This window comes from Neolamprologus brichardi, chromosome 8 (genome assembly GCF_056152115.1).
Source record: "Neolamprologus brichardi isolate AB-2024 chromosome 8, ASM5615211v1, whole genome shotgun sequence".
NCBI classification, from domain to species: Eukaryota; Metazoa; Chordata; class Actinopteri; order Cichliformes; family Cichlidae; genus Neolamprologus; species Neolamprologus brichardi.
The window spans coordinates 15,340,886-15,358,089 of record NC_142111.1 but is presented as its reverse complement, the minus strand read 5'-3'; the positions used below and the strand labels follow the sequence as shown (position 1 = coordinate 15,358,089).

Sequence of the window (17,204 nt, the reverse complement as noted above, 5' to 3'; positions counted from 1 at the left end):
AAGCAGACCCAAAGGAACTAGAGATACTTTCTTTCTATATTTATATTAGGGCCACAAGGCGATGCAGTGGTTAGTACTGCCATTTCACAGCAAGAAGGTCCTGGATTTGAATCCAGCCTTGAGCCTTTCTGTGAGGAGTTTGCATGTTCTCCCCGTGTCTGGGTTGTCTCCAGGTACTCTGGCTTTGTCCTACAATCCAAAGTAATGCATGGGGTTATCTAAACCGGCTAAAGGTATTAATGTGGATTTAAATATTTGTCTGTCTCTATGTGTTAGCCTTGTGACAGATTGGGATAGTGATCATTGGGTTACAAAAGAAATCTGATAAAAAATCCCTGCAGTCAGTCACCAGCCAGTGGTTTTTTGTGGTCCCTCACAGTTGTTGACATATTTTTTTTCCTTCTGTGACTGGGACCTAAATGGGATGCTTATTTGAGACAATCGGTCAGGTTTTCTGTTGCATCATTTAAGGTTTTTTTAAAGGCTTTATACAGATTTTCCTTTTTTACATATGCAATACACTTTTGCTGCTGAGAATACGAATAAATAGACTTCAGTATGAATGAAGTGCAGCTGAACAAATACATAATGTAGTTCAATCATATTATTTATTCTTATAATCATATTTGATTTCTTTAATATGACATGGATGAGGCAGAGTGATAAAATAGATATTGGTGTTGCATTTATCTTGTGTGATTCCTTGGTTTTGAAGATAGAAGCAGCGTTTAAAAACTGTGGGTGTATAATGGATGCAAGTGGGTGACAATGATAATTAATCTTTTGGTCTACACTGACATGCACAGCTGCTGTAGATTCATGATGTGTTTGAACTTCACCAGGTTATCTCGACCATGTGTACATGAAAGAATGGTGAATGAACTGGTACTTTTACAACACATTTTAAGTCAGGTAAGCAATCAAAGCACCTTCTACTACAAGTTTAATTCACCCAATCACTCATATATTCATACAGACCTTTGTGACTTTTATGTCTTTGAAAAGCACTATATAAATAAACCTTACTTACTTGAGCCACAGCTGACCCATACATTGATGCATCCAGTGGCTGGTTGGATATTTGCATTATCAAGCAGTACTTAATATAGAGGCCGGTAAGTGTATATCACTTTTTCAAAATGTAAGTTCTTTTTGCTTCTGAGACCAATAAAAATGTTTTAGCTGACAAGGTCAGCAGATGACTAATGCATTCATTACAACTCAATGTTACCCAGATGAATTCTGGGGTATAATGCTTGTTTAATGCTTAATAAAATCTGTTGGCCACATACAGAGAAACCCCCCCGGCCTGAGCAATGTGTGCATTCTTTTGAAGTCGAGGGTCTAATGATAGAAAGATAAAACTTGCATCAGGAAGGTCATATGCAGCATAATCTTCCACTAATGGCATATAAGGACAATGACTAAAGAATTTTGATTGTGCTTTACAATGACAGCAACCCAGCAAACTTACAGTAATCCTCCTGAGGATTATGATAATGTTGACATTATTATCCATGAGTTGAATAAAGTCCATAAAGTGGATTGAAGAGCAGATAAAAACACAAGGTTGAGTGGTAGGTGTTACAAGAAAAAGTGCTTTAACTGAAAACATACCTAACAAATCTTTAATCTAAAACAGGGAGCTAGCAATGACCTGATAAAGACAGAGGGAGAAGAAAAGGCTAAATACAGATTAACACAAAGTCAGTGATAGAGAGAATGAGAACCCCGACTAAAACCAATCCAGTTCTTCATCTGTTTCTTACTATATGGAATAAATTGTACTTATTGGTGGCTGAATGTCACCACAAGCTCTGGAGGCAACGAACACAGCCCAAGCAGAGCCCAACTGAAGCATTTCAGAGCAAAACCAAAACTGTCTGGCCACCCAGTGCTGGGAAGCAGCTGAAGTCAGCTGTCTCTCCAGACTGTCTGCTGGGAAAATACAGTTTTTCTCCTGGAAACAGATGAGAATCAAAGTTGGCATAGATGACAAATGATAATTTGGAAATGAGAGGGAGCGTGCGGATTGACAGATTTAAAAATGGGAGAGGAGAAGGAAGGAGGCTAGATAGAGGGGAAGCAAAAGAGAAAATAGGGTTATGCTAATTTGAATGGATGGGGAGATTAAATAGAGGCATATCAGGTCATGTGCCTTCTAGAGACAGGGCCCTAATCCCCTTCTCCTGCTTCTTGCAGCTCTACTTCGCAAACATACAGTACAAATGCACACACTCACACATATTCACATACACAAGATGACGTAAAAAGACTGGTGCACTGTGCAGAGCATTTTAGATGACAGTCGTGAAAATGGAGTAAGACATCTGGAACTGCAGGGAAAAGAAGAAAGAGTGAAGAAACAACGTGTAAAATATTTTATTTTACTTATTTCTTCTGTTACCAATGCACGCTGTCAGTCCTACTGGAATATTTACTTTGAGCAAACTTCACATGTGATAAGGATTTTTTATTTTTTTTTATTTTTTGCAAAGTCAAGGCTTGTAATCAAACACATATTTACCTTTAAACCTGAATTAGACATCAAAAATACACACTGAGAGACAGAGAATCAGTAAGCATATAGAAGATAAGATAAGTAGAGTGAAAAAGTACTTCCTTAAGCAAATATTAAAAGATGATGCTCCAAAATAGATATCAGCAAGAATCCTGCCATGACATGACCGCAAAGGACATCAACTTTCTCTAATAATAATTATTTGGCAACCAAGTGTTTTCAGTGGCTAATAAATGTAGCAAAAATATGCATACAAATGTGGACATTCAGTTGTACATACTTATCTGATGCTCAGCTGATGATATTTGCAAAGCAAGAAATAGATAAAAAGCACAGATGAGTTCTGTGACATGTAAAAGGGCAAAAAAATTGTAATCATCGGGAAAGGATTACATATACCTATGCAGTATCAAAATGTATGCACGAAGGTCATAACCTCACTCTGTTCATTTCTAGAGCCGATACTAGCTCACACACACAGTTACGCAGAGGAGCCCTTAAGAGTCCTTATCAGCTTTTTCATGCATTTAAGATAAGATAATATGGTCTTCAATTTACATAATTTCCTGCTCCAAAATAACACAACATTGTAGCAGAAATTGACAAAGGCAGGCTCTGTCAGTATGCTGTTAAACTGCTCAAGGCCAGCTATGATTATTTCAGACAACTGCCACTAAAAAAACTGGGACATGGTGTACAAACATCATCTGCCTCAGATAGAATATTTTGGTGAAGATAGATAAATGGGTAAAAAATGTTGTATAAAAACATTTCATTGTGTATATTTTTAAATGTGCACATAAATAAAACTAGACAGGGCAGCATCACAGCGTGATATGTTTCCCCTATGCTCATTGTCAAAGTGTTTAGTTTTCAGTACAGTATCTAAATATTAATGAATCATTAGCAGTCGGTGCCACTGCTTTGTTCTGAGTCCTTTCTATAATTAGCTTGTTTTTATGGAATACATTACACGCTGTATACAGGTTGTTGCAACAAACACAAACGACCTTGCATGATAAGAGAAGTTCTATTATTGGAATGAAAAGAACTTGTCAACTATAAAACCAGCCAGTTTCACGTGTAAGGCAGATAATAAGTGACAGACACACACACATAGAGGCAGGCAAGAGAGGGGAGGAGCTGTCCTTGGTGCTGAATCAGCCACCTGTGCTTTGCTGCTGGTGCTCTTTGTGAACTGTCTACGCATATAGTATTGTATTGTTTTAAAATATACTCTTATTTTCTTCTTGTTCATTTCAATTTTTTTAATTAGACTTAATTTTAAATACATAAGATAAAATTTATAAAATCAAATACTTGTACATATTTATGAGAAATAACTTGGTATAAGAATAGTATGCAAGTACAAGATAAATCAGTCCTGGATATGCATCAGATAATTTGCTGATTTGTATCCATACACATGTGCAGACACCTGCTCACAAAATTTAGAAGTACAAACCTTTTATAAACACGGTTGTATTTGCCTCCATACCTCCACTATACTACTTAAGTGTCCATTTAGCTTTAACCGTTGTTCTTGTGGTGTACAAATAAACATTGTACTGCACGAAATTCAGCCTTATTGCCTTTCATTTTTCACCAACCCCTGCATATTGCCCCAGTAGTGAATGCAGTCTTGCTTTCAGGAAACTGAATGAGATCATATTGTACGCAAATGTTTTCAGTGGGGGAAGAAGTTTAATTTCACTAATGAAGTAATAATATTTGCAGGCTTGCTACCAATATCCTGTGCATCAGGAGAAGTGTATTAGCATCGCACCGCACTTAAACATCAACAACATAATCATGCTATTTTTATATGCGATATATTGGAATTTTCTACCTGGTGCAATATTGTGGAGGTAATCTACTGTTTGCTTGAGCAAATTTAAACAAATCAAAGTGAACAAAGTTTAATTCCAAATAATAAAACCACTTTTTATAAACACAGTTAGCTAAGAAATCTTTCACTGAAGTAAAATAAGCTGTCGAAACACATCATTACAATGTTGACCGACCATTCGAAACGTTTTGTTTTATTTATTTATTTTATTGGCCCTTACTCTCCACTGTAGGCAAAGCGTAACAACAACATAGACGCTGAATATCTAAATACGATGCTTATAAGGAGAATTCAACAGCTCTCACCCGAATCTGGTACTGCCCCTTCATCATCATCATTTTCCAGCCTATACAATTCAGCTCCTCTGCTGCTTTTGGCGTAGTTTCGTTGGTCTTGACCAATCAGGACGAGCGGAGCACTTGTGACGGTGAAATCAAAGTTGTTGTAGGAGCGCGTGTGCGAGTGAGCGAGCGAGCGGAGAAAAACTGGCCGGTGTGAAAGAGAGGAGAGAGGCGGCGGAGGAAAGTGGACGAACCGGCTGGCTGCAGGTGTTGGATATTTTTCCCACCGTGTTTTTAGAGCGAAAAAAAGGACGGAGACAGCTTTAAAGCGTATTCCTAGATGGCTGCTGTCGACAAGTTAGCAGTCAGAATTGGTCCAGGGTCGCTGCACGAGAGACCGTAGGGATGCTTGCACCTCTGCATGCGTAGTTTCCAGATTCCTCTGTCGCTGTGGACTTGCCAGTTTGGTTGAGTTTTCCTGAGGAAGGAAGATTTTTTTAAACAGAAAATGACAGAAATAAGCGAAAAGGAGAACGAACCTCAAAACCGGGACCTTCACCGACCACAGGCTACTGTGCCTAGTCAACAAGAATCAAAGGTAACGGAACACACCTGTGTAAAAACTGCAGGATTTTTTTTTTTTAAAAGCAATAATCTGTAACTGATAGAGGAATGTTTTTTATATCCTTTTCTTTACTGTTTTATTTAGCGGTCTTTCAGTTTAAGATAAATAATTTTTAATATGTAAATTGGGACTAAGTGCGAGTATTTACTTTCCCACGAGGCTAATTCTGTGGCGGCTTGCATAACAACCCTAACCCGCTTTAATTCAGGTAATTAGCTTGGTCTCAGAGTTGGAGAGCAGAGATTACACAGAGGGGTGTAAGCTTTGTCTGGTATGTGTGCACAAAATATCAAAAGCTGCAAGTAAACAAAGAAGAAAGGTTCTTATTGCTTGTTTAGCTTAGGTCAGAGAAGGATGTCCACAGTCGTTTTGTGTACATGCTGTAAATATTAGAAGTACAGTGTCCCAGAAGAGGAGTCCTCCCTGCTGCCAAACATGGAATCCAGTCGCCCTTTTATAACGCCTCGTGTCTAGTTAAATGGATGTGCCAACACTTCTTCTGTGCTTTATCTGCTAATGTTGGCAGTTAGTTGATTAAGTACATTAATTTAGGCATTGGCAGTTTGCAGACATATGCGATTACTAGACGTACAGTGCATTAGTTATCACTAATGTACACATGGAGGCTGGGAAGAGAGACTGCAGCAGCCAGCTTTAACAGTCTGCAAATAGAATTAAACAAGTCTCCCCTTGTAGTAGGTTTAATTTTGGTTCCACTCATTTGTGCTCCAGTTCTTTCACTTAAATATATGCCCTGAGAATACCTGAACAAGGTTTGGATGCTAATGCTTGTTTTCAGGGACCCTGCTTGTTTTGAGGTTAAATTGATGAGTCCAATATCCTTGGCTAAATTCAGAACCATTGTCATTGCCATTACTACTGCTCCTGCGATTAGCCTTATTTTAATCTTGTAATATGCGTTAATTGTAGTTCATTCTGACATAGTGTTTTGGTTTTCAGCCTTGTATACTGCCATCTTGGCTAAACTTCCAACCTCAGTAGGATTTTCCCAAATAAGTGGGAAAAAAGTGAAAATAGAAAATTTAAGGTCAGCCTTTTATGGCAAATGGCCTTTCGGATGCAACCCTGAAGGCTTGTGTGTCCTCCAGGGTAATAATATTAATATTAATATTAATATTGATATTGATATTGATATTGATATTAATATCAATAATAATAATTATAATAATAATAGTAACTAAGAACAACTAATTTTTTTTTTTGATAAAGGTCATGGAAAACCCTCTTTAAAATAGGACCAAATGATCTGGAAAACAGAGTGGTGCTCACATCAAGGCATCGAAAGCATGGAGGAGACAAACATCTGATGACATGAAGACTCTAGTGACACTTAAAGTACAGGGTGGGCCATTTATATGGATACACCGTAATAAAATGGGAATGGTTGGTGATATTAAAATCCTGTTTGTGGCACATTAGTATATGTGAGGGGGCAAACTCCTCCAGATAGGTGGTGACCATGGTGGCCATTTAGAAATCGGCCATCTTGGATACAACTTTTGTTTTTTCAATAGGAAGAGGGCCATGTGACACATCAAACTTATTGGTAATGTCACAAGGAAAACAATGGTGTGCTTGGTTTCAATGTAACTTTATTCTTTCATGAGTTATTTACAAGTTTCTGACCACTTATAAAATGTGTTCAATGTGCTGCCCATTGTGTTGGATTGTCAATGCAACCCTCTTCTCCCACTCTTCACACACTGATAGCAACACCACAGGAAAAATGCCAGCACAGGCATCCAGTATCCGTAGTTTCAGGTGCTGCACATCTCGTATCTTCACACCATAGACAATTGCCTTCAGATGACCCCAAAGATAAAAGTCTATGGGGGTCAGATCGGGAGACCTTGGGGGCCAATTAACTGGCTCACGATGACCAGTCCACTTTCCAGGAAACTGTTCATCTAGGAATGCTCGGACCTTTCACCCATAATGTGGTGGTGCACCATCTTGCTGGAAAAACTCAGGGAACGTGCCAGCTTCAGTGCATGAAGAGGGAAACACATCATCATGTAGCAATTTCAAATATCCAGTGGCCTTGAGGTTTCCATTGATGAAGAATGGACCCACTATCGTTGTACCCCATATACCACACCAAACCATCACTTTTGTTGTTCCAACAGTCTTGGAGGGATCCATCCAATGTGGGTTAGTGTCAGACCAATAGCGGTGGTTTTGTTTGTTAACTTCACCATCACATAAAAGTTTGCCTCATCACTGAACAAAATCTTCTGCGTGAACTGAGGGTCCTGTTCCAATTTTTGTTTTGCCCATTCTGCAAATTCTGTGCGCCGATCTGGGTCATTCTCGTTGAGATGCTGCAGTAGCTGGAGTTTGTAAGGGTGCCATTTGTGAGTAGCTAATATCTGCCGAAGGGATGTTTCACTAATGCCACTCTGCAGTGACGTGCGGCAAGTGCTACGCTGTGGGCTCTTGCTGAATGAAGCTAGGACAGCCACTGATGTTTCTTCATTAGTGACAGACTAGTTGGCAAATCCAACTCTAAACCAGTTTCATGAAACTTAGCAAGCAGTTTGCTAACTGTAGCATGGGAGATCTGTGGTCTCGTAGGGTGTCTTGCATTGAAATCTGCTGCAATGACCCTCTTCGACATGGCCCATCCTGTATTATAGAACAACTTTATTACGCACATCTATTTACACATCAAGGCATCTGCCATTTTTCATTTTTCACTAACTAGACTTCAACCAAATTTGCTCTGACTAGTATTTCTTAAACCTTTGCCCTGGAGTGCTAATGTATACTTACCTACAACATTAAAATCTAGTTTATGGTCTCTGCACTGGTAATGTCACACCAAACGTGACATTACTACAGCACCGTATCCATATATGCTGGTGCTTGAGGCACTGGACTTGCTGCAGTCTTAAAATGAAGGTGTTACCATTCAGAAGAAAGCTCTGCACCAGCTCTGGTGCAGGAGTAAAAGTTGGGAGGCAAGTTTTCCCTAGAAAGTCTTTTTAAGCTGTATACAGGGTAACAACAGCGAGCATAAACTAGGTGTCATGCTTCTGCCTGCCTTGCTCTGCAGTTTTGTAACCAAAGTTGTGTCGTTGTGAGGTGTAGTTACATTTTTTTTCATGTAAGGTAAAGTGGAGGGTTTCAGAAGAGTTTGTTGTGTTTGCTTGTGTTGTACCTCTTGTTTAGATTTAACAGAGGGTTGTTGCCTGCTTTGTAACTCCAAAATTTTATTTTATTTTTAAATGGACTTGCCAATCCGTTTTTCTCTGAATTGAATCTGAGTAAATTTCCAGTGACTAAACCAGCTTAAACCCCTCACCAACATGGATCTAAATCTCCAACAACAGCTTTAATTGCAGCAAATATCACAATAACAAATCACATTATACTCGTCTTTTATTGGTCATCACCACAAGGACCTGAAACAGGCCTGGCAGGAAGGGCTCTTTGTTGTTGTTACTTGACTACAGACGGCACAATGGATGGTGGGCAGTGAGGTGCGGCGTGAATTTATGAGACAATCAGCTAGCATATGTTTGCTGTGTCCTGCTAGTGGCTGGGTCATAATTCATGCGAATGCTTGTCCAGACAAAACAGAAATGGGAGGAAACAATCCTCTGAGCTACGTCAGCCATGTCGCCCCGTTGTTTGCAAAACCAGCTGCTGGCACCGTGACCTATTCCCATCTCACAGAAGAATAAGGAAGAGGAAAGGGGAGGGGAAAGATTAAATATGTGTTACAACTGGGGTCTCTTTAAGAGTAATCTACTTGAGAGTATCTCTAGAGATTTACTTGCTTTTTTTCTTCTGTCACTCTGAATATTTTTACTTAAATCTTTTAATTTCATAACAGTTTCTTCCTTCTGCTCTCGCCCTGTTTCCCCCGTTCTGACTTCTAACAACCAATCTTTGTATTCTTTCTCATCTCTTTAGCAGCTCTCCCTTATGTCTCACTCATTTCCCCCTCTCTCGCTCTCTCTCTCCTCACTGTCCCTCAGCTCTCAGAGTATTTATTGCACCGCTAAGTGGGCCCACTGGCTTTCTTGAGTGCTTCTAATAGAGCTAGTGACAGAGAATGAGTAGTTATTCCACCTCCTCCACCTACGGGCAAGGTGATTGCTCCAAAAATATTATTATTCCTCTCTACTCACTTGGAGCACATGTTGTACAAGTTTATTCAATATTGTATTTGCTTTTGCTTTTGGCTTGTTGTGTCATGTAAATGCACTTTACATTAAGCTTAGTTTAAAATTAAGACTAAAAACAGGGAACTCTACATCCTGGCGCTGTCCAGAAGCAGCAAAATCAATCCTTCTAGCACCTCTAGGAAGACCAACAACTCAACAATTATGGCACACAACAGTCTCATCGCGGCACTAGTTGTTAAAAACTGTAGTTTATCATGTCTGTAAGGTTGCACGTAGTTATAAGGCTCCAGGCATTTTTTGCCAACCTTTGTATAAAAGGCACCTTTAAGGTTTTCCACTCCTGTTTTGTAGCATCACAGATTCTGGAAGCAGCTGAATTTAACAACCAATTTAGTAACCTTTTAACAAAAGTACGCTAGCAATTTGCTCCATATTTAGTTATTGTGCTCATTCTATAGCACATTTGATCATGCACACACAGGTATGGAGAGGTCCAAAAGTTGAAGTCCATCCCAGTGTGTAAATGTCTTCCCAATAACAGGAAAATCCTTAATGTTAGCATATAGCTCATAATCTAAAATTCTAATCTGATTATTATCTGATATTCCCATGTAGTATCATTATGTAGTGTTGGCTTTGGCCCATCAGCTGACCCGTCCATTCATCCATCCATGGTGGCCATAGCTCAGTAGGTAGAGCAGGTTGTCTATTAATCGGAAGGTTGATTGACTGGCTGTTCTAGTCTGCATGCCAAAGTATTCTTGTGCAAGATGCTGACCCTCAAGTTGCTCTGCAATGTGTTCATTGGAGTGTGAATGTGTGACTGTTAAATAGAAGGTGCATAGGAAGAAAAAAGCTGCTTGTATGAATGGGTGAATGAGGCATGTTGTATAAAGCGCTTTGTACTCAAGTAGAATAGAAACGTGCTCTTTAAGCACCAGTCCATTATTGTTATGACTGCTTATTACCTCTTATTTGAATCCAGGTTACTGGGGCAGCAGTTTAAGCAGAGATGTCCAGACCTCCCTCTCCTTGGACACTTCCTCTAGATTTCTGGGGAAGCACTGAGGTCTTCCAACACTAGCTGAAAAATAATTTCCCTGGCTTGTTCTAGGACTGCCCCGGGACCCCTCCCTGTAGGACATGCTGAAAATGCCTCATGCAGGACATACTTAGGAGGCATCCTTGTCAGATGCCTGAACCAATTCAGTTGGCTCCTTTCAATGTGGAGTAGTGGCTCTATTCTGAGCTGTAATGAACTCCTCACCCTTTCTTAGCCCAGAATACTCTACAGAGGAAGCTTGATTCTGCGATTGTAACCATGATCTTTCAGTATCTACCCTCTGCTTGTGACTATTAAATGTTAAATACCTAACTACAAACCATAAATTATAAATGCCAGTTGAATATGTAATGATTTACACAAAGTGGGTGTCGTGCAGTATTGTGCATCTGCAGTTGAGACTTATTATTATTATAATTATTATTATCATTATTATTATATTAACTTCATGCAGACTTCTGTCACTCTTTGTAGTTTTTTCTTTTTTGCACTTTTTACTGGACTTTTTGGATGTGGGGGGGGGGCTTAAAATATCACAGGAGAGAAAAACGGTGTCACAAGTACAATATGAAAAAAAGAATGTATTTTTTTAATATCAGAGCATGTAAACCTATTGCTGTAGAAAAATAACATTTAAAACATGTAACTGTTCATAATATGGGTTCTTTAAAACACCACTTTTGTTAAGTAGTGGATAAAATGAGAGCTGTGCTCAGAATCAGCTGCTACATAAAGTTTAATATTCACATTAGACTTTGCGTGTAAATGCTGACAGTGCTAGGTGCCCCGGTCCATAGGGAGTTACACAGACCACCAAATTTTCAGCCAACACAGAAGACATTTTTATGGAGGTAAAGTTATAGCGCAATTTCTGTCTGACTTTGCCCTTCAGTCACTTCTCAGAGCTCTCCTCCTTCTGCTGTTCCTCTCACTAACTTGCTTATCAGCTTTTTTCCCTCCTCTTTAACTAATTAATTCTTTGCTTTCATCTTAGAATATCACTTTTCTTTCTCTTTCCTAATTACTCTGGGCAATTTAAATAAACTTGTAGTTGAAGTTCATCTGTATATCTTTCTCTTTTAGCGTTTCCTGTGCCATAGCTCCCTATTTCTGTACATGGTGACTTTTTCCAAAGTTCAGAGTGGGTAGATAGATAGTTATGGGTGGTTGGAAGGATAAAGATGAATTAGGGACTGGATTTCAAGCCAGAGTTAGCAGAATTGACTGAACAAGAGGAAAAGCAAAAAAGAGAAGCGTGACAGTGATCATCATATTATCAATAGCCAGAATTTAGATGGTTAAACTAAACTATAGGTTGCACTTATTTTTGATCAAGACTTTCTTTAAAGTGTTCATTAGAAACATGAATTTTAAGATTAGCAATATTTCCACTTCATGAAACAAACCGCACATAAATGTACTGCAGCAAATTGGATAATGATGATCTTCTTCAATAACATTTTGTATAACTAAACTCCTTTTAATGAGCACTCAGTTCATACAGCCTGATTATACTGTGTAGATGATGTTTCTGGACAAAGTGTATTCCGTCTCCTTGTGTTTGTTTCAGCTGCATTGCTGCTGGAACTATCATTCAATTAAAAGTGAGTGAATGATGCATCTTCCTCCTGACAGTATGTGATGTGTTGTTTTTTGTCTGTAAGATAGATGGATTTGTCCTTCTGACCTTGGAAAATAACTAGAGAAAAGCTTGCAGGGAAGGCAGATAAATGGTTGGGAGACACAGATATTTACAACAGCAGGATTCTCCACAAACTGCAAACTAATAAAACAACTTCTCATTCTTTACAGCCTCACTGTTGTACTTATGTATCTCGCATTGTTTTGATTGATGATGAAGTCAGTAAATTACTGTCCTTGATTGAGTTCAGAAATGCTGCTGATTCAGCAGAGTCCTGTGTACAATGTCAGGGTGGAGCCAGCGAGGAATAAGCAGGGACTTTGTTTAGTACTGACCTTAGGTTATTGCTTTAGGGATAGGGAACTTCTAGGTTATTTTCTCTTTTCAAATATAAAGCTAATGTAATGTTAATGTAATGAGATGGAAGAATTGAAAGTTCATAATGGATAGTTTTCATCTTCAGCTCTAAATGGCAGACTTGCCATGACCAAATGTGGGGACAAAAAGTACATGTGTGATGTAAAATAAGATGAATTTATAACAATTACTTATCCTTAAGTTGCTTGTGTTGCTTGGCAACTATGATGTAACTTAGTCATCTACCGAAGAGGGTACTTCTAGTACTGCATTGACATTAAATTAATAAAAATACAGCCTTGACTTTTTCTCCAAGACTGAGACAAGTTTATCAGAGTAGGATGTTTCTCTTTCCATGTACAACCCCAATTCCAATAAAGTTGATGCTGTGTAAACAAAAACAGAATTCAATGATTTGCAAATCCCATAAACTTGCATTTGGTCAAATTAGAACATATGAAATTTATCAAAGGCTTAAACTTTGAAATTTCACTATTACATGCCAAACAGTTTGACTCAGTTTAAATTTAATGCAGCAACATATCTTAGGACATAATTAGGACAGGGGCAACAAAAGGCTGCAAATATGGTGGCCCTGAGAGGTCAAGTGCACTGCAGCCTAAGAAAACGCCAACAAATAGAAAAATACCGCAAAGGCACACAAAGCACAATCCAAGTTGAATAAAACACAACAGAAGTAGAAAATATCAAAACCTCACAAAATATATGGAAGTAATTTAGGGGAAATGATGTGTTGATAAGAAGTGGAGGCCTCGTTGGTGTTCAGCAATCCACACAAAACTGGATCTTGGAGATTCTAGAGCAACTTTTAAAGCAAGTGGGCAATAATTTGTTGACAGGTGTATATGCAGCTATTTTGGCTGCAACCCCAAAATTATAACGACTAGATCCTGATGGGCTCTTTCTTTCATGATCCTTGTTATGAATATTGATCTTGTACAACAAGCTAATGGAACAGGACTGTAGAGGCTTCAAAACGTGACTTTGAATCCTTTAAGATTTCTTTAGCATTAAAGCAATCCAGCGCTAGTTGTCAATACTTCCACATGTACACAGAAAAAAAACTTTTAATGGTTCATTCAGCTTTTTTATCTTCCAGTAGCTTATGTTGCTATCACAGTATAACTTGGTTTACCACATTCAGATGAACCTGTCAGTCACAGAGGTTGTGTGTGCACTGAATCTGACAAATCACTTTAGGGCCCCTTCTTTCTTTGGACTTTGCTCTCCTAAACTGTCAAAAGTCTGAGTAATTTGTGTAAACAGAATTCAGCTTTCAAAGCAGAGCTGCCTGCGAGAGCACGAATCTGCTGCAGCGTTAACCAAGCAGAAGCTCTCACCAGCGTGATGGCTATTTTGTGTGCTTGGGCTGCTGAGTTCTACATGTGCAGAACTTAACTACGTAAGTGGCGACGAAAACCTGTACCCGTGTAATTAAATTATTTGCTCATGATTACATTTAATCTTACGTGGGACTTTTGACACAATATAACTCCACAGTCTGCAAAGAAGATGAACAGAAATGTAGAAAATACAGGTTTTCCAAGATCCCATCAGCCTTACTTTCCATCTAGCTGGTTTAAAAAGGCTGAATAATAGCAGAGAGGTGGTTAGACTGCATATTAATTATTGCTTTAACCAATTAGTTCTTCTTGTGGTTACTGTTTATTTAATGAACTAATTGTGCATATGCCCACCTACAGTGGTGGCTTAGTGTTAAGAGGCTTATGTTTGGCCTTTTTCTTTTTTTTTGCACATAAATACTGTCACACGCGATGTACCTCAGTGAAATGATAGGAAAGTATTGGAGAAAAGTAATGAACATATAATTATAAATATAATTGTAAAGAAAACTGCGTGACTTCATTGTCAGAAATGGTGTAATTTTAAAATGAAGCATCTTTTGGAAACCTGTGCTTTGGATTTGACAAGTGTCAAGAAAAGTGCAGTTTTGTATTGACGTTACATCAAAGTAACACCTTGCGATAAGTGTTTTTCTTTAGCATTGTGTGAACATCAAAGAGCCATTGTGATTGTCACCTCATACTAACTACAAAGCTGCTTGTGCAGTTAAGCCCTTTAAATGGCTGGATTTGGAGATGCAAGCTGCTTTTGCTGCACAGTTTGGCAGACAGGCTTGTGGGCTCGTGGAGTCTGCTTGCATGGATTGCTAAAACATAGGACTTCAAACAATAGCCAGATATTTTGAAGCCACACACAGAGCTGTGAATGTCACGAAAATGAAAAGACGGGAGAATTTGCCTTGAGTCTGGCCTATTTCTAATCTTTACTGTCTTATTTCTTATTAGTTGATCGACACAGCCAAATGCCTAATACAGTCAAAATAACTTGAGTAATGTCTGGAAAACTTATAAGCCCTCCAATTTTAACAACTTTCTTTTCTTTCCCATGATTTCCTCTTTTTTTGTGGATGTGTGAGTGTGTGTCTTTCTCCAATTTTGGCAGGTCAGCTACATAACCCTTTTACTACCACTTATAGGGTGATAATGCGGATCAGGGCAGATTACTTATCGGATTATAACCACTCTTTTAAAAAAGAAAATAATTACTAGGATGGATTCAACACCTAGCCCTGGAAACAGGTTTGATCTGTAAGCTTATTATAAAGGTCATTTTAGGGAACTTTAAATTTATCTGCGTCTGACTCAAAATTATATCATGATTCTTCAAGAAAATTTGTAATACTATTTCTGACATTATAGCTAAAAAAATAATGAGCTTTTAGTTGATGCTTGCTCGCAGCAGCATTTATAAATGTAAGTAAATGAAGGGAATTTTCCATCCTCCTTTTTCAGTGAGATTCTGTCACTGATGACACGCTCCCTAATTAGAAGTGTGAATCTACCCAAACAAGGTGCCAGCACCAGCATTATAGTGCAATAGTAGTGACACAGCATGAGTCAAATGTAAGCACAAAAGTCACCTATGTTGTGTTTTCCTTGGGTATTTTAACTGAAAGTATGAAATGACTTCTTCATGCTTTAATTTAACAATGACTAATGTAAATTAATCTTTCAGTTCTACAGGAGCTGAACAATATTATCACATAATAAAACTGAAAACTATTTTCTACCTGGGATGTTGCATCTTGGGTTGAGCTTTTTAAACCAGCTGCATACAGCTCTTCTTTTCCATCATGCAGCTGCATCAGTCACTTCCATTCATCGTTTGCTCTTCCTGTCATGTGGAGTGTAACTGCTCTACCAATGCTCAGTGGAGTCATTTGGTTACTTTTGGGTGGCACGTCATCGGCTGCTAGTATCTCCGCTTCATAGTCTGGCTATGCTTGTTTTATGATTGTTGTTGTTGATGTTTTTGTTTTATTTTTTCCATTTTTAGCAGGTACTAAAGGTACCAAATCATTATTGGAAGCTGACATGCCGATCTTGCTCTCAGACATTTCCAACCTTTTCTGGTTGTGTGCACTAGAGAATGTAAGCAATGATAGCAATTATCTTGCAAGATGACACTAAAAATAAAAAATCTATACTGTTACTACTGTGAGCAATATGTCATGGTACTGCCATACTACATACATTTTGTGATGCATCACACTGAACTGTGAAAGGTGGGAAAGTTTAAGGTCCTATGGCAGGCAGGTTGAAAATTGCAGCCCTGGTATAAATGTGAATGTGTGAGGGGAAGTGAGGGTCTCCACTGATGTCAAAAGGAGTCAGGTAGGGAGAAATAAGCAGGACACAGGCAATAATTTATGACACATTGAGATAAAAGTAAATGCTGTTTCATCTAAATAGGACTCTTGATTATAAACAATGGGCATCAACAACAAAACCGACAATTTTACCTCTCGGGGTGTTTTTTGAATAAAGTGACAGAACTTTAACTGAAGGCTCCTTACACATATACACATGGAAAAACTAGAGTTTGGACTTGTTTGCGAAGTTTGTTCTAATCAATGTGACCTGTGCTGTGGTTTGTTCTGGGAGGCATTTCCATTTGCACAAAAGGTTGTTTGAGTAGATGCATTTTTCCCTAATAAGGGCCAACTAATGGAGTGCCTAATGAGGTCACCTTTAATTCACATCTCAGGTCACTGCAAGAGCGCCAAACATCAGACCCCACTGTGTTTAATGAGACTTTGAGAATCACAAGCAGGCAGAGATCTCCTGAGAACAACACTGCAGTGGGCTTGAGATGCGCAAAGGCTACAAGACACTACAACTGTACTCGTTTGTACAGACAGAAACGATACCAGACCACATTAAACAAGCATTTCTACATAAATAAAATGGTGTGCAGTTATAAAGTGTGACTACTGAAAATTGTATGTTTGTCAAGATAACAAGAAGACTAAAGACCGGGGAATGAATTGCTTATCATAATGTAATTGAGCTACTTGGGGTTCAGTCATTAGTCAGCTGTTAGCGAGAAAGAGAAAGAATTTAATAACCAAACCAGGCTCATAAACCTGATCTAATAAATGCCTATGGATATATTTAGGACCAAATCACATAGTTTTATGTATTTGCACCCAGTTCACACTGGGACAGCTTCTTGTCAGAGGAGACCAGCCAGATTTAAGGCAGCTAAAACTGAATGGGCGGATGTACTGAAATGCTTTCATCTACTTTCTTAGTAAAATAAATATCAGCTTTATACATGCTAGATGACCTGGGGCATATTATGTAATCTGCCACCAGCTGCTGGTT

General features: G+C 38.6%; 1 protein-coding gene across 1 annotated transcript in view; it reads left to right on the top strand.

Moving 5' to 3' along the window:
* Positions 1-4,870: 4,870 nt before the first annotated feature.
* Positions 4,871-17,204, top strand: part of LOC102780307 (SH3 and cysteine-rich domain-containing protein 2-like) — a 35,820-nt gene continuing 23,486 nt past the window's right edge. Inside the window, exon 1 of the mRNA XM_006791188.2 lies at positions 4,871-5,249. Coding sequence (XP_006791251.2) covers positions 5,160-5,249 — 90 coding nt within the window. The 5' untranslated portion in view covers positions 4,871-5,159. The remainder of the gene's footprint in view (positions 5,250-17,204) is intronic.